The 23,033-nt window shown below is 39.2% G+C and overlaps 4 protein-coding genes and 1 long non-coding RNA gene across 5 annotated transcripts in view; 2 read left to right on the top strand and 3 right to left on the bottom strand.

The window, feature by feature from the left end:
* Positions 1-2,493: 2,493 nt before the first annotated feature.
* LOC309663397 (cyclin-Y-like protein 1) overlaps positions 2,494-23,033 on the bottom strand; it is a 596,208-nt gene continuing 575,668 nt past the window's right edge. The window contains exon 13 of the mRNA XM_082467401.1: positions 2,494-2,748. The gene's annotated coding sequence lies outside the window, so the exon portion shown is untranslated. The remainder of the gene's footprint in view (positions 2,749-23,033) is intronic.
* Positions 2,494-23,033, bottom strand: part of LOC309663399 (cyclin-Y-like protein 1) — a 409,321-nt gene continuing 388,781 nt past the window's right edge. Inside the window, exon 12 of the mRNA XM_082467403.1 lies at positions 2,494-2,748. The gene's annotated coding sequence lies outside the window, so the exon portion shown is untranslated. The remainder of the gene's footprint in view (positions 2,749-23,033) is intronic.
* LOC309663340 (cyclin-Y-like protein 1) overlaps positions 2,494-23,033 on the bottom strand; it is a 34,548-nt gene continuing 14,008 nt past the window's right edge. The window contains exons 4-10 of the mRNA XM_082467279.1: positions 19,333-19,433; positions 15,750-15,785; positions 13,497-13,548; positions 12,405-12,524; positions 8,416-8,582; positions 4,972-5,134; positions 2,494-3,414 (exon numbers count right to left, since the gene is read on the bottom strand). Of these exons, the coding sequence (XP_082323405.1) occupies positions 3,298-3,414; positions 4,972-5,134; positions 8,416-8,582; positions 12,405-12,524; positions 13,497-13,548; positions 15,750-15,785; positions 19,333-19,433 (756 nt within the window). The 3' untranslated portion in view covers positions 2,494-3,297. The remainder of the gene's footprint in view (positions 3,415-4,971; positions 5,135-8,415; positions 8,583-12,404; positions 12,525-13,496; positions 13,549-15,749; positions 15,786-19,332; positions 19,434-23,033) is intronic.
* On the top strand, positions 9,053-12,439 carry LOC309663412. Its single transcript, XR_014265245.1, has 3 exons — positions 9,053-9,180; positions 9,442-9,479; positions 12,314-12,439. It is a non-coding gene; the product is annotated as an uncharacterized lncRNA (long non-coding RNA).
* On the top strand, positions 21,105-22,959 carry LOC309663383 (10 kDa heat shock protein, mitochondrial). The gene has a single exon (XM_082467379.1). It carries the CDS (start codon positions 22,236-22,238, stop codon positions 22,542-22,544), a length of 309 nt encoding a protein of 102 aa, XP_082323505.1. The 5' UTR covers positions 21,105-22,235; the 3' UTR covers positions 22,545-22,959.

Raw genomic sequence — 23,033 nt, 5'->3', positions numbered from 1 at the left:
AGCAATTTTTAGCGATTCCCCTTATTCTACCAACTTGTTCTTGAAGCTACAGTCATGCCCAATGTTCCTACCCCCAATTTTTTTTTTTTCAAACCTTCGACCACTCGAGATATGTCAGCATTTCTGCTTAGTAACTGGCATATTACTACGCGGTGCAAACTATTGATATAAACAGTGACTTGTGATCGATTTTTTTTCCCTTCTGTACTAAATCAGATCATTTCTCCTCATCAGCAACTTAACAAGAACAAAGTTAAAGATGTGACCTTAGGGAGGTAACTAAGGTGGAGGAAATACTACGGCAATACTATCAGGACTGATGGAATATTGCTCAAGTGCAGTGGCTAGGGTCTAAAAGAAACTTTAGAGATCTGGTATATTTCCAACTGAATGTTAAGTGAAATAGCATGTTAAAGTCAAATTACGTGGCTTGTTTAAAAGTCACCCTCTTAACAGCAACCACAATTCTACTGCTTCCTGTTCTTCCATTTTCTTTCCTGTTCAATTGCTTGAAACCCTCAAACAACAAGTTCTGATTCTACAGTATTCCTGTAATTCCTTTCTCTGTGGATTTACCTACTTTTATCTTTCAATGTGCATTTCCATCTTGGCACCATAACAAACAATTCAAAAATGCCATCTAATGCATTATGCCACTGAGCACTGTAGCCAGTGATTTTAAGTGGACTAGATTATCTTCAGGTTGAAAAGAGCGTAAGCTGAAGAAATAAATGTCTACATCTTAACTAAAGGCAGGGGTCAAAACAACTTATGAATGGTTAGTTGGAAAATGCTTTAAGGCCCGACTATCAGAGCTGACTGAAAACATTTGAGTTAGGCAGAGTTGTAATGTTATGTGAACAGTGAGAAGTGTTACAAACACAGTAGCCATATATTTTAATTAAAACAGAGTTTATTAGCTTTTCTTTTAATATAAACATGAGGAAGAAAAACCACATAAGTTGTAGCATTCTTTTCAAAATAAAACTGCAATCAGTACTTGAATTTCCAAGCTCCAAACTCCATAAACAATATTTTTTGAGGTGGTAGATTGTAGTATTTTATATACCATAATTTATCATTTATGTCTCTGTCCCTTAAAAATGATGGAACCTGCAGCACTCAGTATAATGTGAAGCCTTGCTATAAAGAGAGAAAGTACTTCTGGCCCAGAAATGCTTTGTTTACAGGCAAAATTCCTAGGATTACATTTGAGAAGGTAGGAGGAGAAAGATTTCACATAGTTGAGAACACTTTTTTTTTTTTTTTTTTTTTAATATTTCAAGTTTAGGTGACATCGTTACCAATCTCCAAAAAGACTGATTACTGGACCTCCCTGCCTTTTAAAGCCTGAGGTAAGGGTTCCTAAGGTTTATATGTTTCCTCTTACATAGAACTTGAAGTGAGACACCTACAGCCAGGTTAACACACAGGATAGAAAAGCTGTTTCGTATCACTTACTCTCCTGTCACTACTACTAGGGTCCAGTTCTTTTCAATTTATTACATGTGAATTAACACTGTTGTTCATAATTCCTTCACCAAATCTAGAAAAAAGAAACTTAGGTGATCAAGCAGGTAAGCAGCCCAGCCTTGCAAAGGACTATTTTAAAAAGAGGAGGGGAGGTATCCCCTCAAGTCTTAGTGCAATTTTAAGCTTTGATACTTGTAGAAGTATAAATGCCACAAACTTACGAAACATCATTTGAAAGTTTAATCGAATTTCTTCTAAACTCATTTAGTTTTGTAAATTTTAAACGTTAAGCGTTTATTGTTTTATTTTTTATTTTTTAAAATTTATGTATTTATTTATTTATGGCTGTGTTGGGTCTTCGTTTCTGTGCGAGGGCTTTCTCTAGTTGTGGCAAGCGGGGGCCACTCTTCATCGCGGTGCGCGGGCCTCTCATTATCGCGGCCTCTCTTGTTGCGGAGCACAGGCTCCAGACGCGCAGGCTCAGTAATTGTGGCTCACGGGCCTTCCCAAGCCAGGGCTCCAACCTGTGTCCCCAACAAGAGAGCCTGCGACAGTGAGAGGCCCGCGCACCGCGATGAAGAGTGGCCCCCGCTTGCCACAACTAGAGAAAGCCCTCACACAGAAACGACCCAACACGTCATTAAATAAATTAATTCATTTAAAAAAATAAAAAATAAAAAAATAAAAGCTTAATGTTTAAAATGTACAAAAGTAAATGAGTTTAGAAGAAATTCGATTAAAGTTTCAAGTGATGTTTTGCCAGTCTAGCATTTATACTTCTGCGACACTGTTCTGGAGTATCCAAGCACACTATATTAAAGCTTAAAATTGTTCTAAGACTTTTGGGACACCTTCTATTTCATCACCGGCTTGTTAATTACTGGACCACCATGTTGGCTGGAATTATGAAAATATCCTTTAACACAAGTACATAACAAAGAGGAAAATCATCACAAAATCAGAAGCACCATTATAGTTAACAAGAAATGCAGCACGGACCCAATAGAAGGAAATAACCTACTTTCTCTGTTTATGATCGCAAACATGCTAATATGCTAATAAGTACTGCCTGCAAAGAATTTGGATGACATGTGTTATTCAGCAGCTTTTTGGTTTAAATTGATTGCCAATAATGACTAGCAGCTTCAATGATATAGTAGGGAGGAAGAACCCTGCAAAACCTAACGATGCTACAACAGTCTGTTCCGAAGTTTGGCTTTATGAGTTGTTAGGAGTCCCATGTTTTTTTTTTGTTTTTTTTTTTGTGTTTTTTTTCTTTTTTGTTTTTTTTTGTTTTTTTTTCTTTTTTGTTTTTTTTTTTGTTTTTTTGTTTTTTTTTCTTTTTTTGTTTTTTTACTTTTTTTTTTTTTTGGAGTCCCATTTTTTGATGGTAATACTGCACTGATTCTAAAGGAATATGCAGCAGTATGGGACAGTGAGGTAAGAAAAACATAGAAGTTATATAGCTAGTGTCTTTAAAGTCTAAAAATTTAAACTATTAATTAAAAAACCTCACATAGCTCACAGCTATCAGATATCTGTGCGTGGATTGGGAGCAGATATCTGTGCGTGGATTGGGAGCTTTTAGCTTTGGAGTGGTTTTTGTAACTCTGTTTACAATAAAAAGGACAGAAGAGCGTGTTACATTGACGAGGTCCCGTTCTTTCCTATGAGCATAATCTTCGCTTGTCCATGAGTCTCTTGAATTCAATGTCTTTCTTTAAGGTGAAAATACTAACTTTGCTGGTTTCTGAGCAGGAGAGGTGATATTTCTCCAGTCTTTGTTTCGAGGGGTTTATGATGTTACAACCCCTCACTTCTCCCTTAAGAGAGGATGGCATTGGAGCGCCGAATACCAATGAAATGATCAGCGCTGAAAGACCTTCTCATAGCAGCTCTACACACGTCTTTGTATTTGTCGTCACACAATCTGGAAATGGCCTAGGAAAGTCAATCAGGTAGAACATAGGTATAATTAGGGGGGAAAAAAATGTTCGGACCTTAAAAAAACAAAAAAAGCATCATTGATAAGCCACACATCTCCATTCGTTTAGATAAGTTCATAGTTACTGCTACTTTGGATAGCTGATATCTACACTAACTGACAGTTCCCTAAGGTAATAACCTTTAAGGGCTATGATTAGATTGCTGGGGCAAGGGGTAACTTGCCCTAATAACTTAGAGTTACTTAAAAATTGGGTTCCTAATGATAGGCTCCTAATAGCAATATCATCTGTTACCTACACACGTGATCCTTAAACGTAATGGACATACACTTGGGCAAAATCAGTGTTTACTCAGCTATTCAACTTCTCTTCAGTTTTCATTAGTTATTACATACTCTAAGAAAATTTTAATCAGGTAGGTATGTGCTGAAGGTAGGAGAGGTCTAATGACAAGCGCTGAAAGGTGCTATTTCACTTGCACATAAATTATGGTAGAAAAACATCTTATTCTAAAGTACCACCAAGGTACCACAGAAAGTATCAATTTTAAATGTGTTCATTTCAGTTGTGAATTTTGCTGTATACCCACCAAAAATCATAAGCCATAAGTATTACGTTGTTCCATGTACGTTACCATTTATATTAAAAACTCATGTACTTTCTACATCCAGTATCTGAATCCACATTATACCTTCCAAGTATAGGTCTCTCAGGTTAGCCACGGATGCTTTGTCTAATAAACTCATGGGACTGAACTGTGATACACACACACACACACACACACACACATACACACACACACACACACACACGAACTGCAAGCTGAGTAAAAAACAGTTAAGAGGGAATTCCCTGCTGGCGCAGTGGTTAAGAATCCGCCTGCCAATGCAGGGGACACGGATTTGGGCCCTGGTCCGGGAAGATCCCACATGCCGAGGAGCAACTAAGCCCGTGCGCCACAACTACTGACCCTGCGCTCTAGAGCCCGTGCTCTGCAACAAGGGCAGCCACTGCAATGAGAAGCCTGCGCACCGCAATGAAGAGCAGCCCCCGCCCGCCGCAGCTAGAGAAAGCCCGCGTGCAGCAGCGAAGACCCAATGCAGCCATAAATAAATAAATACATTTATTTATTTATTAAAAATATCAAGACAGTAGAAATAGTCCAAAACATCAATTATTAAAAAAAAAACAGACAGTTAAGAGTGGTAAGTAGATTCTGTAGGTACATCTGATTAGGGATACAATTTTAAGAAATTATTCATGTATGGTTATATGTAAGTGTAGAGGTTCAAATGGAAAACCATTAAGAACAGATTAAATATGATTGAAAGTATTCTGAATTATGGTTACAGAAGAGACAATTTTTTTTTTTATAATGTGGGATCCCTGTATAAACCATAAAAGACACAGGAAATATGATGCCAACGGGTCAATAAGCTCTTCAAACTGTTAACAGCTTTCCATTTTCCTAATCACTGCTTAATATAATTTAGCTACAGGTGTGGCTTCGGTGGCTGACAGAAAACCCCAGTTAGTGATTTCACAGCCTTACCTCTAAGTTCTGTGCTCTTTCTTTGCTAAGAGGAGTGAATAGAACATTCAGGTTGTTGTCATCTGCTAAGGAGCGAAGGTCAAAGTAGTATTTGGCATACACACTGAAAGGAACATTAATATTAAACTGAAGTAGCTCCACGAAGTGCCTTTCCATCTCATTCCTGGGGGAGGAGGAGAAGACAAAACCAACACAGGACAATTTTAGTCAACTGGGCTATCTTCAAAAATACCATTCTGAGCTACTAGGATGGCTCTAAATACTGTTTTGAAACCAATAATGGCTACCCAGCTGGATTAATACCCTAATGTGCAAACAAGGTACAGCTATTTGTGGTCCTTTCTGCGTCCCAGCACTTTGAGTCTGGGACAAGGGGGAAGAGGTCATGGCCCTCTTATGCACTCATGCTGCTGACTCAGGGGCTCATTCTTCAGAGTTCCATTAGTGCAGCTGTACGATTCATGCTCCACACTCACTCACGAGGCCCCGCTCTAGTGATCAGTTGAAAGGAATGATGTATGCTGTTTATTAGCTCTGAAGAACTTGCAGACATTTTCACCGGGCTGGTGACAGGAAGGGGCTTACTGAAGTAGAGACGAGCCAACAAAAGGAGTGGGCACATCACCACGGCAACAAATGGATCCATCGAGAGCCACTGCTATTATCTCTGAGGGGGGAAAACTCTTGAGGCAACAAGGATTCATCTCAAGTAAATAAATAAATAAGCTACATTCGATGGGAAAGGGAATCCCCCCACCCCCACCCCCACCCCGTGCATGGGGCTGTGTCAAAGGGCATAATGCAAGTTTCTGTTCACCTTAAAACCTTACTAGGGTGACTTGTCGTCACCATGACAGGACAGGATGCACTTTTTAAGCTTAGGAAGGCAGTAAGATTATGTCTCAGCTAGACTAAACCCACTTTACGATACGACCTCTGATAGAGCAGTTGTTGCCCCCGGTGTTAGGAGAGCAGCCCAGAATGTTCAGACCTACCGCCCCTTGCCAGGACAGACTGCACACGCCCACAGAGGGCGAATTCAATGAAGTGGGAAAGTAGAGTGCTGGGAGCAGGCTTCTGCTATATGACCATATCCAGCCATTTGCTTGCCAAATGTTTAAGTAAATAAATATAAAGTTAGAGTAAATCTTACCACTTTTCACAGCAATCACTTTAGAGAGTTGATTAGATAAAAATGATAAATACCCAAACAAACATGCAAGTGGCTTATTTCACAATACATTTGGTTTCTTGGTTTTCAAGTGTTAATATTTTATCCATTGGATAAATCAACAAATGCTCCATGTTCTCCTGTATGGAGAGCAGAGTATGAGCAGAAATGAGGTTTCTCATTTGTTGAACTTTAAACCTAACTGAACCTACTTCCAAAATTAATTTCCTGTTCATACGGCCAGAAGTCTATAGAAATGTAAATCAGATAATGTTTTGATAATCAGCTAATCAGGACTTAATTTACTACAGGAATAAATGCACTTCACTATCCCTTTTATATTTTCTCCACTAATACATTTTAATTGTGTGGAAATACAGTACTTCATAGGATTAACATGTCTATTAATAGAGCTTTAATCACTGAAGAAAAGCATTATGCCTACAGAATATGCATCTTCTGTGTTTTTTGCTGTTTGTAAATGGCTAGGTGGCTGAAGAGCCTACCACTTACAGGCGCAGCAAACTGTCTGAACAGCAGCTGCTCAGTTTAACTTACTCTTTTGAAGGGAAATATATATTTAACAAGACACAGAGATGTTAGAAAGTGTTAAGGAAAAGCTGATAGACAGCAATTTTTCAATTCAGACTCAAAATGAGACCATTACAAATAGTAGTCAACAGCAGAGGGATGAAACAAATGTGTATTAAACACTTTGTTGTAATGCTTTCCAACTCCCAAAGATCATAAACAAAAGCAGCCTATTATAAACATAACTCCTGGTGATTCTCCGTTCTACACAGAAAAGCGTTGTTTAGAATTAGTTTCTTCATAGCTGGACAGTGCCGCCAATGCTCCTGGGCTCAATGTCTATGAACACCCACACGTTTCCCTGCATGTTCTCGGATGTTGTACCTGGAACCAGAGCCCCAGTCAGCTCAGCTGCAGATTCTGAGAAAATTTCAGCTGCCATCATGGCAGGGATGGTGTTCACGATTACAAATTTTCCTTCCTTCAAGGGACCAGTTCAAAGACTGATGATAGTGTTGGTCAACGTCACTTTAGTTTCTGCAACTTCCAAAAGTACTTCTATTCATTTCAAATTCATTATCTGCTGTTCCACTGTTTGCTAAGATTGCTACCAGCAATATCACCACGACCACCTGGTTTACATGATCACCAAAGTGGGCATTTTCACCAAAAGCCACTTTGACAGCTACTGACAGTCACTGGTCCCTTCTCTTAGTCACAGCTTTCCTCGCTTCAGCTGTAAATATGCACTTTGGTAATTGTGAATTATCTAGGGTAAGGGGCAAAGGTAACAAAAACAAACTCTTGCCCCTGCCTGCCATCTTGATCGGCCGCTGCTGTCCAATATAATCAAGAGGTGTCCTTTCACATTTTCCTGAATGCCACCCACAAAGACAGGTTCACTGTCAAGCGGGCACTTCGAGAGTCTGCTGGAATTACCTCTCTGGCTCATCCTGCTTCCCACCCTTGGGGCCCTTCACCAGAGCCAGATTGGAAGCCTGGCGTTTCATGCCAATGTGAGCGTGCCATCTGTGAGGAGAACCTGCCTAGTTAACTCAAGGCCCCACAAAGTGCCGCTGTGTTTGCTGAGTGCCCTGGGTGAGGCCCCAGGGATGCTTCCCGGACGACCTGAGAGGTAGGTGTTTCCTAGCTCAGCAGACTTTAGGGGAGGAGACAGGAACACAGGGATCTGAAACCTTTATATGTGGCTACCTGTACATCATAGTTTCTGTAACAACAGAACCTCAGATAAAAAGGAGAAAAAGACCAGCAAAAGCAAATACACAATGTGTGACTCAGGTTGAAATTATAACCTGTCAGTAGTCTAGAGGCCCTAAGACCTTAACAGTGGCCACTTGCTTCAAAGACCAGGCATGTGCCCCTTAAAAATGGACTGGACCTGGTAGACAGCTTTAAGAAAGCTGTCAAGTTACTTACTGTACCATGTTGCTCTGGTAGTGAGCTTGTAAAATGTTTGGCAAAAACCACCAGAAAAATAATTTCAATTTCTCAAGCAGAATATTACAACAATAACACATCAAGACCTACCAATGAATGAGGGGAAATACAAATTGTTATACTACAGCTAGATAGAAAGAAGGCTGTAATTTTATGTCTATTTCAGCTCTCTGCACAAGGTAACCTTTATTAAAATGTAACATTTCTTAAAAATGTAAACTTTATGAGAGCAAATGAGGTATTGGAAAATGGTTAGAAAGTTCACGGTAACCTTACAAACTCACATGTCCTCAACTGTAACGTCCTTGAGGATCTGGCAGTCGTCCACATTCCATACAGCCCGATCGTCCCAAAACTCGGAGGCAAGAAGAATGGCTCCCAAAACAATTCTTTTCCAGTTAGTGGGGCAAATGTCGATCTCAGCATAAGTTAAAAGCCTTTCTAAGTAAACCTGCAAAAGTAGAGCACTGATCTTTGATTTTCGTTCAGTTTAAGTGCTGTGATAAGAATTGTTAGGAATGACAGATTTCATCTCTTTTTGACACCCCTTTTATTCCTAGGTTCTACAAAGACTTTGCTCAGCCAAGCCAAGGCCAGAGGCCAGGTCACAGTTGTAAGTCAGATATTTCTGTGAGTCTGATATTTCTACTCTGCCCGTGTGAATTTCCAACCCAATTTTGGTCACAGGAATGAAAGGACATCTCAGCAAAGGGCATTCTAAAGACACGCATTGTATTATTACCTTCCCACTTGTCAAGGGCAGCACATACAGCCCAGTGTCGACTTCAACTGTTCAGTAAATGCTTGAGTGCCTATCACGTGCAATGTTAACTACAAGACTGGTGGTGGTTGCATGGCGATTTTACATAACGCTTGAGTGTGTAAAATTCTGGTAAGACTGAGCACATCTTTACCTTCTCTTCAGAGTCAGTCACCAGTCCTTTTGTGGCATGAACTTGAAGATAAAAACTGGTGGTCAAGAGAGCCTCCCAGTGGCTGCTGCGTGGCACAGCAGGACAGGCAGTACAAAGGGGCTTTACAACTGTCAAGTATTCCCATATTTTAGTGCCTTTTGAAGGAACACACATGCATACAAAGGGTAGTCCTTTTCATAGCCCCAATTTTTCACATCTCCATTATCATTTCATTATTCATTTCTGTCTTACATAATCTGCAGCTTAGTCAATTCTTTTGGTTTTAAGGTGGGAAGACCTGCCTGTGTCTGTATCCCTGGGGCTCCTCTAAACCTGCCGGTTTGTGAGATGATTTCACGGTTTCTTTTACATGTATCAAATGTCTACCCTACAAAGAACTGGATGGAGTTAACAGCTGAGCAAAGATTAGAGAGGTAAGCTGTGATTTGTTGTTACCTCTGTAGAAGAGTGTATATGCCATTTGACAAAAAGAAAAATGTCCAGTTTGAAAGAGTCTGTTTACTCTCTGAAGGGTTATCAGATTGACAGCTCAGATTCGCCCATGCCCTCCAAACTCTACTGTGTTTTCAAACACGGGTATTGAGATTATATGTTCTTAGTGAAATTCGGCTCCCATTCCCCAAAGAACTCAGCACTCTCTAGTACCCTAAGAACGACTCTCCCCGCAAGGTTCAACTCTCTACTTTATGGGACTCATCAGAGGCACTGAAACGACACTGGCAATCTCTCAACTTCCTCTCACCTTTGTACTGGCAAACTTGGTACACGTGCTGATATTCATTTATCCCACTTGCCCTCCTGTCTCGGAGGAAGCGAGATTTCTTTCTTTTCACTGAAGCTAACTCTCCTATGAATGAAGTTGATCCCACCTCACTTCTGCAGAGCACTGTGCCCACAGTTAGTCTCCTTTTGAACAACTTCTCCCTCTCTGTCAGAGGCTTCCTCCAGTGTGAATGCTTCCATGTCCCCAGCCTGTCCCCCACTGCCCCTAGACGGCGTCCTCAGGCCTGAGGCCAGCTCCTCATCTCCCATCCTCTCCTTAACCCACTTCAGTCAGCCTCCTGCTGCTACCACTCTACAGAGACTACTCTTGCCGTGGTCACCGGTGCCTTCACACAAACAACCCAGAGCTCTTCGTCCCAGAGCTCCACTCCCCAGGCCTTCCCTCATAAATGAAAGAGCACTGCCACACGCCCAGTCGCTGAGACCAAAAACCTGCACTTGAGTGTATCCTGCTCCAATCTGTTAGGACTTCTTGTTATCTCTACCTTCACTGGTACCCTGACCGCTTTTCTGTCTGTCACTTCTGACTTGTATCGCTGCCACTGCCTAACTTCTCTGCCTCCCAACAGACTACAGTCTGTTCTCCCCAAAGCAGCCAGGAGAGCCTCTTCAATTAAGAGTACTTTATGCGCCTGCTCCAGATCTGCCAGAGGCTTCCCATCAAACAAATACCTTCTTCCCGTGGCCTGCAAGTTACGAGGCCCTGTGCGGTACGGCCTTGTCCTTCCGTGACCTCATCACCTATGCTCTTTCCCTCATTCCCCGCTCAGATCACAATGGCCACCTTGCTTTTCCTTGAACACACAGAACAAGTTCCTGTCTCAGAGCCTTGCACTTGTCCCCTCTGCCCGTAATGCCAGCGTACCTGATCTTCCTCAGTTCAGCCAGGTCCTGGGTTCAAACATTACCTCTTTAAAGAGGCTCTTCCTGAGCTTTCTAGTAAGCCCCTCTAATCACTTTATCCCTTTACCTTGCTTTCTCTTCATGGTTTTTACCACCACTTGAAATAGTCATCTTTTAAAAAACACTCATTAAAAAAAAACACTTATACTTTGCTATACACCTGAAACTAACACAACACTGTAAATCAACTGTACTCCGATAAAAAAAAAAAAAAAAAAAATTTACGTCTTCCACACTTGCTCCATAAAGGCGAGAACTTTATTTATCCAACTTGTTCTCTCCTCCACCCCCCACATGTAGAAAAGTGACACAGAGTAGGTATTCAGTGACATGGTATTTATGACATGAGCAACTTCTTGGTAGCATTTAGCGTTTGGACCATACTCTCCTTCTTGAACCTCTCCTGGTGTCTCTTAGGGTTCTCTGCTGGGTTTCCTACCACTGTAGCCACTCCTCTGGGGATCTGTCCCTTAAGTGCTGACAGTCTCTAGTAGGATCTATCTTCTACCCACTTTTTATTTTACATACTTTCTCTGCATTTGAACAGCTACACTTAATTCCCTCCCTCTAGCTCAGATTCATGCTCCAATCCCATATATTCAAATGATTACTAGACACTGCCATTCTGCTGTCTCGCAGGTACATCAAGCTTAACTTGGCTACAAAGAAATGCCCCTCTTCCAACCCAAATACTCTCCTTCCTGCATTTCCTAGCTCTCCATATGCAAGCACCATTCCTGCCTCTCTCAAGCATGTGCTAAGCACTCCAAGTGGCCTGTAGCGCCAAGAAAAGGCCTGTGTCTGATCCAGTACCCACTGAGGGGTCTCTTTTCAAAAGGACAAGCCTCCTGTCCTAAATTCTGCCTTGATAGGAGCAGGCAGTGAGTGGCCTAAGTATTCCTTCCCTGCAGACCACGCAGCTGACTTTCCCCCCTACAGGTTTGCTATAGGGAGGAGTAAAACAATCCCAACTACCTCTCACTTGAATATGATTTATTATTCAAATGATAAAATCTTACCATAGGAATTAGGAATGGATGACAAAAAGGTCCTTACACAGCTGTAGCTTAGCAGGCTAACTAGAGTAAAGCCTTCTGAAGTCCTACTGGCACCCTAGTCCTGGGCAACTTCACATGCAGGCAATAAGAGGACAGCAGGGATGGTTAACACCATTATCCATTATCCAAGGAACAGAGAACTGAGGGCAGTAGTTCTCAGTCAGGACACACATCAGAACTGCCTAGGCAGTGCAGTCTGGGACTCAGCTTCAAACTGCCCGGAACCTGTTTCTGCCTGTGGACCAGAGCGCTCAGTGATTGCCCCGCCCCACCACCACCACACGCGTCGTCTGTGTGTGCGTGTGTGCACTGTGCGTGCGTGTGTCCCCTCAGGTGTGGAAGGAGAAACCAGAAATCTCTCCTGCTGCCTTTAATAGCAATTGTTTTGTGATGAGAAAAGCAATGGCAACGTTTTAAATCATAATGATGATTAAAGCTCAAATGTGTATACTTTACTTTCTTTTGATAGGTTTCTCTTAATAAAGTTCTAATGATCGTTTCAGGAACCTACTTTCATTTGGGAAAAACAGGACCATACCATGTGTACAAGACAGAAATTTCTACAGATGCTTTATGAAAGAAAAAATATCTTACCAAAGTTACTACTGCACCTTCAGCAGTTAGCTGTGCGGCACTAGAAAGAGTATGAACAAATCCGTAAATGAATTTGTGTTCAGGATCATGCTCGAAGTATTCCTCTGGAATCTTTTCTCGCTGAAGGGAGAAAAAATGCAATTTAAGTATCCACGGAAGAAAAATACTTAAAAGTACCCTTAAGATAGCAGTCTTCACACTTGGGCCCACGTGCCCCTTAAAATAATTCTGATTGGGTGACATGTCTTGTAGTCTTTTAAATCTAAACAATGGGATCCTAAAATACCACAGTGATCCAGTACTCACCACCATTCATTAAAGAAAAATACAGGCACAACCGCAGAAAATTTATGTATTTCCACGTTCCTCCCCACAGAATTCTAACCAAATGTAAACTATTGGGTTGGCCAAAAAGTTCATTTGGTTTTAAGTAAAAATAAAAGACACAGTTTTCATTTTCACCAAGCATTTTATTGAACAATATATTCACTAACCAAACAAACTTTTTGGCCAACCCAATACTTTTAGGCTCAAAAGTCTTGCTGATCACCATATGTCATACTTTTCTGTAGTCAACTTTGAAAACACATTTCCAGTGTCCTGTAACCATAAGGCTCTAAGAATGTGCTGTCCTGTACAGCAGTCGCCAGCCACGTGTGGCCACAGAGCACCCGGAGAAGTGAATTTTAAAACTTTGTCATTTTAATTCGTTTAAAATGTAAACAGTTTTCTAATTTTCTTCTTAGAGGCCTTATCATATTAGGTTTATTTACAAATATTTATATTGTTTGATGCTATGGAACATCATCCTTTAAAAAGATACATTTTCTGTTACTTGGGTATGTTTACTTACCTGCTCACTATTCACACAAAGTGCAACTCGGTTCATATCCATCAACCCCTTATACAACACGCCTTCGGGAAAATGACTAGACACAACATGGCGTGGGGAAGAAGACTTAAAGGAAGATGAATTTGACTTCGAGCTGGAGGAAGTAATTTTCTTCTAGTAATTAATTTCAAAGCAAATCAGCATGAAATAAACACAACTGTATAAGAGAAAAATACCACTTCAATAAAACTGACACTTACTGTGAGTGGATGTAATCTCTCATCAAAAATATCCAAGGATCTATCTGCAACTCTATAAAATAAGAATGTGCATTTAAAAAATTAATTCAGGACTTACTATCTTAGTAAAATATCGGCTAGGAGTAGAGAGAGGGGTAGAGGAAGCTTAACCTTCAACGAAGCAAACAGTTTTATAAATTCTTCTCCTGGATTCCACCCTTAGAAAGGTTTCCTGACCTATTTTTACTCAGCACATCAAGTTCTGTGAAACCTTTTCTACAACAACCAGCCAGAGTTGCCTCTATAAGCACTGACCCTCCCTAACAGGCAATGCTAGTAAACCAATATATTTTCACCCCTCTAACCTCACACTGGAATATGCAAGAACATTTTATGAAGCAGTGGTGGTGGGCAATAAATTCTTCTCACTTCAATCAATGTGAATATGAGATTCATGGTTTTTTCCCGTTTTTTTCTCTTTAGTTCTTTATATCCTTATTGTGTATTTCTTCTTGTCTCTTTTAAATAGTTTGAGTTAAAAATGTAATTGTCTTTTTATTTTAAAAGAAACCAGGCTTTTTAATTTAAAATTTCACCACACTAATACACTGCGCTCATTTGAACAGCGGTTCTCTAAATGTGGTCTGCAGGCCTCTGGGATTCTCCCCTATCCCCTCCTTCAGGAGGCCCAAGAGGTCAAAACTGCTTTTATAAGAATACTAAGACACTACCTGCCCTTCACATTGTGTGACATTTGCTATGGATGTATAAAAGCAAAAGTGGGTAAAACTGCTGGTTTCTGAGCATGAATCAAGGCAGTGGTACCAAACTGAATTAGAAGTCATTCAATTATTCACTGCCACTTGCAGTTAAAAAATCTGCTTGAAGAACATCCTTGATAAAAGAGTAAAAATTAATAGTGTTCTTAAACCTTGGTCCTTCTTTTTAATATTCTGAATAAGTGGAAAGTATGCATTAAGCACTTTTACATACTGAAATATGGCTGTGTTAAGGAAAAGCACTTGTGACTTGGCGGTAAGTCATTTTTTTCATAGAACACCATCTTTATTTGAAACACTTTTTTCATCGAACACCATCGTTATTTGAATGTACAACTGACACAGTCATTCTTTCAAAAATGAACAAAGTGAGCCTGTCACTTCAAGGAAAATAACTCTAAAGTTATTTGTTGCCAATGATAAAATTCAAGCCATCAAGCTAAAAATATCAGGAGTTTTGGAAAACTTCTACCTTCGATTGTGAACTTGACAACTTCTCAACACTTAAAAGACTTTTCTGGTAAGACTGGTGGTGATACTAACAAAAGTGAGTTTTTGACACTGTCTAAAGAAATGTGAACCAATACTTTCCAAATGACCAATGTATAATATTATAAAGTCAGGTACAGGTAAAAAGATCTACTCAGTATGCATGACAGATCAATGGGTATTAATTTAACATAGTATTTATTACAAGTTCATTGATATGATTTAGAATTCCATTTTAACTAATTTAAGAAACTAGCACATGCAGACTTTTGGTACAGTATCAAAGAATATACCAAATTATCTGAAGGCTTTAAAAATACACCTTTTTCCAACTATATATCTGCAAGCGGCTGGATCTTCTTCATATTGTTTCTTCAAAACAAATGACTGAAGACAGAATAGATATGAGAATCAGCTGTCTTCTATTGAGGAGATACTTTTCTCTCAATATTTTTTGTTGTGGAAAATAGTTATTTTTCATTAAAAAAAATGATTTATGTTGAACACTGGGGTTCCCAATCAGGGGTGATTTCGTCCCCCAGGGGACTTCTGGCCATGGCTGGAGACAGTTTTGGTTGTCGTAATGTGGAGGGAAGAAGGTGCTACTGGCATCTAGTGAGTAGAGGCCAAGGGTGCTGCTATATATCCTATAACACACAGGACGACACCCCACAACAAAGCATTATCTAGCTCAAAATTTCAGTAGTGCTAAGGCACACCCTGTTTTAATATACAATGAATTTAATTTTTTAAATTCTCAATTTCAATTTCTAATACAGTAAATTATCAATATAACCCATATAAACAAATACTCTTTGGGATGCTCAGTAACCTAAGAATTAAGGGTCCTAAGAGAAAAATAAATGATTCACTTCTATATTGTAATAAAAGCACTCTAATAATAAAAGCTTATGCCAGTAACATCTATAGTTATTACCTAACACTAAACTTGATACCTTGTAAATTAATTAGCTGGAATAACAAGATAGGTTTCAAAAGAGCTCACCTGTTCTTGATGTGGTAATATATTGCTAAGGTCATACTGTGGAGGAAAAAAAATACATTGTCATCACTGATTTTTATCATATCAGGCCTGAAGACATTTTTAAAAAGGGGTTAGCAAGGAGGGAAGACCTTCCAGAGGCCCAGTGGCCCCGAAATCCTCGAATTCAGAACAGTACCACATGGGTGCTTTCCCCCTTGTTTTAGGTTCTTCAGCTTTTAGCAAAATTAGGAGACCCAAAATGCTAGATATGCTGTTAGAAGGCATGTTTTGGTTGATTATTATAATATATAAATTATTACATATGTCCCCTGTCATTTGTCCTTCTACCCACAAAACCTTCTGTCCTGTACAAGTTATATCTATCTATACACATGCTTAAATTTAAGCCATATAGTAGTTTGTGTGTGGGGGTGTGTGTGTGTGTGTGTGGTTGTTTTGTTAGCCCCTGCATTTCAGTTGATTTAGTTCGCTATCCACCTACCCATCCGTTTTCCATTATTTCCCTAAAAGTAAATAATAAAAGTGCTCTATACCAAAATGATTTCAAATCACTTTTACATAATTATTAGAAAATTTAATAGCAAAATTTTATAGCCACAAAACTGATGATAGGTCTAGCTATCCTGAAATAAGCAGTGCTAATAAGACAGCATAATACTACACAGTATCCTATTAATGACAGGTATTTCCAAATTATTTTAAATAAAGTATTAACGAACAGATAGATACAAGTCCTTAGGTAGTCTTTTTTAAGTTACTATATTCCTAAGTTATTCACAGATGTTGTATATTAGGCAACAAAGGGGTTCTCTGGTTAAGTTATATGCTCCCCTTTGTTCTCAGTGTCTAAAATGAAACTCAAAATAATTGAGGGAAGGCAAATCTGAATTTTAGAATAGGTCTATAGAATCTTAGCACTTGTATAAAGGCCTGTAACACCGTTAGCATCAAAGATGGATACTTCTATAGTGCTTCCAAGTTTCATCTTCAAATTGATTTTAAAATCACAGCATTAGAAGTTTTATGATGGAAAGGACCACTGAACCGTAGATGACATTTAATTAAACCACCCATTTTACAGATAAGGGAACCAAGGCTTAAAACTGACTTACCTAAGGTCCCACTAATTATCAGAAGCAGTTCTCTTTCTCCTGCCCTCTAACCAAATAGTGGCTCCCAAGCTCAGCTGCACACTGGGATCATCTGAGAAGCTTTAAAAACTGCCTGGCTTCTGCTTCAAGATGTTCTGATTTAACCGGCACTGGGTATGACTTGGGCATCAGGACTGTTTTTAAACATCCCCAGATGACTGCAGCGTGCAGCAAAGTTTAGGGATGAATGAGTTAGGGTTAAGATCGGAGAATCACTCGGGATGCTTTTGTCCATATAATCATGCTTCACATCATTCCCCATCTTGTCAACAGGTGTGTGTGCGTGGGTGAGAGAGAGACAGACAGACAGACAGACACACAGACACTGTGTCTTGGAGGCGGGGGCAGGCGGGTGGACTTTGTGCATCCAGAAACATATATCTTGAAAAGTTGCATAAGTGATTCTAATAAGGCTCACCTACCCCACTGAGAACAGCTACCCCACTGAAAACTAACCCCATGATAAACATTTTCAAAATCATTCCTAAAAGCCAATTGGCCCTATTAATTTTCTCAGTAAACCTTTATTTCACCAATAATGAATGTGATGAATGATCATTTCTAAAACTTCATGAGAGCAAATTAAAATTTACTGTACTTCCAAAAATTAGACTAGGTCGGGAAAAAAAAGGATGAAACCTTCTTGTCTGAGCAAGGTAAATCTTTTTTTTTTTTTTAATTTTATTTAATTTTACTTAATTTGGGATGCATGGGGTCTTTGTTACTGCGCGCGGGCTTTCTCTAGTTGCCAAGAGCGGGGGCTGCTCTTTGTCGTGGTGCGCGGCCTTCTCACTGTGGTGGCTTCTCTTGTTGCACGGCACGGGCTCTAGGTGCGTGGGCTTCAGTAGTTGCACACGGGCTCAGTAGTTGTGGCTCGCGGGCTCTACGGCACAGGCTCAGTAGTTGTGGCGCACGGGTTTAATTGCTCTGCGGCATGTGGGATCTTCCCAGACCAGGGCTCGAACCTGTGTCACCTGCGTTGGCAGGCAGATTCTTAAACCACTACACCACCAGGGAAGTCCCTGAGCAAGGTTTACTTTCAAAGTACTTTTGAATTATATACTGGACATCAGACTCTTTTGAATTCAAAAGAAGCTGCGACTCTAGCCAAAGTAGAGTGGTTTTTGTACCCACAGATTCAGTGTCTTGGCTGAAGAAAAACATTGAGTGATTATGTGATAAGTGCCCAAACTCAGGACTTTAGAGATGGGGCTCAGTTTTTGCTGAAACATGACTTGACTGCAACTATTATTGTAAGCAAGAGAGGAAAGTTACATTATTATGACTGTGAACTTGCTGTCTTTAATTAAAGTAGAAGTTACTGATAATTTAAATAGCTAAAAAAAAAGCTGGCACATTAAAAACCAATTAAAAATACAATTAGCTTATAAAATTAAGACAACAAATAAAATTAAGGATAAGGACATTAATATTTTCAAATAGCATTTCCCAAACTGTGTTCTGGAAAATCAACATTCATATCCTAAGGAGATGTTAATGTTTCGTGGACAACCGCGAGGGAGGAGGCAAGAAGCTCTGCATCCCGTTTGGTTTTTTTCTCTTAAATAAGCTTGAAAGGTTCATCATTAGGGTGTTTTGAAAGTGCATCTCCAATTGTGGACTATGAGGTGCTCCCAGAAATTAAAGAATAGTTTCCATCATCATGACACTGTTCGTGTCTCCTTAAGTATAAGCCTGACCACAGCCATGTTTCCGAAACCTCACCTCTTTTATTGTTCTCTGCTGTGAGTGATACAGTGTGTTGGAGATATATATATATAAACAAAACTTAAATGTGTCTATTAAGTTAAAACCTCAGTTGAACAAATTTCATCTACAAAGAAATTAAGCTTGAGTGTGTATTTCTTAAGACTGGTTTGATATATTCTCCCCCTCTTTGGGGGACAGGAAGGAGAAGTAAAATTTCATACAGAAAGAGTGCAGGAAAAAAAAAAAAGCACAGTGGGATAAATCTGACAAACTCCAATTAAATTTAAATGCAGATTCGCTTTGGTGCCAGCAGGGGACAAGCTGTTCCTTCTTCTAAGAGCAGCTTCCAAAGTAGTGCACGTTGTTTGAGGACTACAACTCATACAGTAATAATTGTCTCTAGAAACAGCCAATCAAAAGCACCTCTCTTTCTCACTGTGTTCAACAATGGCTTAGCAACAGAAACGCGTCAAATAAAGATTTATACTTTTTCTGGGATTTCTTATTTGCTAACTGACTTTCCCTTCTATCATGCGCTCTAAGATTAAAATGGAAACTGAAAATTCATATTTAGGTCCTTGAAATCAATCTATAGTTGACACCAGTTTTTTAACCTGATCACTGAAAAGGACAATTCAAATGAATGAACTTATGTATGGCTAGGATGCTTTTAGCGATAAGGGGGTCTGTCACTCAGCCCTTGGCAACCTACTTGTACTCACCATTTTACTGTGGTTCTAAGATTAGGCTGGCTGACCGTGCTGTCATCTAGAAATATTGTTGAGCATGAGCTATACTTTTTAGTAAGCTGCCCTGGAGATACCTGAAGGGGAAGGGAAATAGAAGAAAATGTCACAGTAAGTTAAACCTATCAAGTGTGTGTTTTTCCTCGGTTAAAATGTCAAACGATAAAGCATTAAGATTTTTCTTACACTCCATGAACTGCCTGAGTGTGATATCATGTGCAGCTCTATGGGAAACCTCTATACTCTGACTTCCACAGACGAGCTTTGAGAAATGGGTTCTAAAATGCTGCCTTGATATAGTACCTATAATCAAACCTGGCAAGCACCTATTATAAATTACCTTTATAATAATGTAAAAAGTTTAGAATAAGATTTCAGGGTTTTTTCCTTAAGCAATGAAATGCAGCTGAGATTTCCTATTTCTATTCATTTACTACAATAAAACGTAATGCTTTATATAATACCGATGTAGGAGCATTTCACTGCAGTAAATGAACACCAATAATAAATGTTCAGGAGACAGTGTGACGAAACAAACGTTTTCCAATCAGAGGCTGGGCATGCCAGGGCTGCTCTATCACTAAAAAGCTGGGGGCCATAAGTCTCTCTGGGCCTCAATTTCCTTATCTGGAGGACAAAAAGGTACTGCTTAAAGATTCTCTCGCATCCAAAAAAAACGGATAAAACAACTCTGAGAATTTAACTTCTCACTTCATGTTTAAGTAAGACTGCCATTACATTACTCAAGTGAGAACCTCAGAGAATACTTGCCATTCATTTCAAAATTGTACTAATTCTGTTCTACGTGTTATTTGACACTCCTGCCTCACCCATGCTGCTCTCTGCCTGCAATGCCTTTTTCTTCCTCCTGTCCCAGCAAGCTTGACCCCATCTGCCTCTAGGATCCCTTTGCCAGCAGGCACACCACAAAACTTCTCACTTTCTGCACACTCACACATCTAATTTACCAACTGTTCCATGGTCTCAGCTGCTTGCATAGTACCACCCTCTTAAGTAAACAAGCTTCTCCAGGTTAGGAAGATTCTTCTCCTACCTCCAGCTACTGAGCACAGAATCTGGGACAAATTAGGATTCGACAAGTGTTTGAGAAATTATTTAAGATCAGTTACAACTGGAGGTAAATCTTACTAAAGGTACAAATTCGTGAGAATTTATCTACAGTGGTGTTGGATAGGTGACAAAGAACTTTTTGAGACCCTCTAGAGAATGAACTATCTTTAAAACACTTTAGAAGTATCCATTTATTTGTGAAGAGCCCATGAACACGGCAATAGTCAAATACTAAAATGGCCTAAACTATGTTAGGACAACTCTCTTCCTTAAAGTAAGGCCAATAACCAAATCCCAATCACTGAAAGCCACTGGAAGGAAGAGTAGCATTCTTTAATACCACAGAATACGAACAATTTTAAAGCTGGGTTTTGGTTTTGGTTTTTGTTTGTTTACTAATTCAGATGAGCCTTCCTTCCTCCTATTCATATAAAATAGTTTTCACCATGCTGTCACACTCTCCCATCAATGTCCTCCACAAATACATGAAAGGTGAGGCAGGGAGAAAATCTAGTTGATGCTTTTTAAAATACAGAGCATTTAAATAAAAATTGCCAGTATCCAATAATCAGAAATATCCAAATGGCATATATAAAACACCATTTTGCTTGTTTCAGATGCTTTATGCAAAGCCACTTATTCCTTATTAACAAAAAGTTCTAGATGTAACATATTTGAAACAGTATCACTATTTGGAAGACTAATTTCTCCTTCAAGCTAGAAATGTTTTAAACTAAAACTCTGATATGGTCCTTAAGCTATTTGGTTAATGTGTAATTTTAGAATCTCAAAAAACAGATACAGCATGAAAAATGAAAATTCACTCATTCAAATACTTTGATTCTAAACGAAGCAGGTTATCTTTTAAGGTCACTACTATTAGGGTATAATATGACATACACTACACGTAATAAAAGTCAATTCTGACCAAAAATCTATATATATGAGGGGAATAAAAATAGTAAGGAAATGTACCAAAATATAGACTAGTTGGTAGAGCTTTGGGTGCTATTTATCCTGTTTTCCTCTATTAAAAACTTTTTTTCCTATTATGAATGTATATTGATTTGTCTTTGGAAATATTACTGCTAAAACATTTAAAATTTTTAATTAGATGTGCTCTATAATCCTATGGGGGCTCATTTAAGTTGTATCAGCAACTTACAGTCTACTGGCTCGATCCTACAAAAGAAACACTTCCACAGGCCTACTCCTGAAACTATTCAAACTTTCCAGCATCTAGTGTTCACTAAAGGATGGCAGAATTGAAGCCTCTGAGCAAAGCCTAGATATGTTAGCTGCCAGCAGATTACTTTCCTCTCATCTTGCTTGAAAATTTAAGATAACTGTCCCTTATGATTAAAGCTTTACCATTGCTGGCTCACAACCTCAATAAACTGCACTGACACACATAAGGGTATAAAATGCAAATACAAAAAAAAAAAAAAAACAAGTAGCAAAAAACACTACTGACAGTTTAATGTTCATAGGTATTATTTCAATTGGTCACTGAAGAAGAGTATTTATCTTCATTCAGCACTAAGGACAAAATACATGGACTTTTACAATCTTTATAAGGGGAAAGGTTGCTTAGTAGACTGCAGGTTTAATGGTGAAGACTAGAAAATAATCATACCTAGGAGGCTAGTAAGTAACAACCCTCAAAGCTTATCATTAAAGGTCAAGTACCTGTTGAAATCCTGCCCCCACCCAATGACTCTTCCCATTGTGCCTACTGCCTCTGATTTTAACCCATTAAAAGAATAAAGCTGGAGAGAGCGAGAGTACGAAGTGCGGCAACCCGAGTCATGGCAGGCCAGGCATTTAGAAAGTTTCTTCCCCTCTTTGACCGAGTATTAGTTGAAAGAAGTGCACCCGAAGTTGTAACCAAAGGAGGCATTATGCTTCCAGAAAAATCGCAAGGAAAAGTATTGCAAGCAATGGTAGTAGCTGTTGGATCAGGCTCTAAAGGAAAGGGTGGAGAGATTCAACCAGTTAGTGTGAAAGTTGGAGATAAAGTTCTTCTCCCAGAATATGGAGGCACCAAAGTAGTTCTAGATGACAAGGATTATTTCTTATTTAGAGATGGTGACATTCTTGGAAAATATGTCGACTAAAATAAGTCACTATTGAAATGGCATCACGTGAAGCTGCCCGTTCCCCCAATGGCATCACGTGAAGCTGCCACTGAAGTTCTGAAATCTTTCATCCTGTAAATAATTTCCGTGTTTCTTTTATAATAAAGTAATGATATCCAAACTAATGATATTCATTGTCTCTGAAATTTCGTTTTCTCTGTATTGATTTAAACATTCCCAAATAAAAGTATATAAATGAAAAAAAAAAAAAAAAGAGAGAGAATAAAGCTGAAGTTCACTTTTTTCTTCCCCCTTTTCACAAGTTTTGGATACGTTTATTAAGAATCAATGACTTTCACTGAAAAGTCTGTAATACTCCATCTATGTTGCACATTAATGGACAATATGGTAGGGTGAGTGGTTTGAATAGAATTCATACTCAAGGCCTTAGTAGAAAAGTATAATATTCTAATTATAGGTATAATCAAAAATATTGTCTGAATTAATATCGTTAATTATATTGCATTA

The sequence above is a fragment of the Balaenoptera physalus genome (genome assembly GCF_965194825.1).
Source record: "Balaenoptera physalus genome assembly, chromosome: 6".
NCBI classification, from domain to species: domain Eukaryota; kingdom Metazoa; phylum Chordata; class Mammalia; order Artiodactyla; family Balaenopteridae; genus Balaenoptera; species Balaenoptera physalus.
This window is presented reverse-complemented; position numbering and strand designations above follow the sequence as displayed.

Coding starts and splice junctions, on each gene's coding strand:
- LOC309663383 (XM_082467379.1), top strand. CDS start 22,236: ATGGCAGGCCAGGCATTTAGAAAGTTTCTTCCCCTCTTTGACCGAGTA.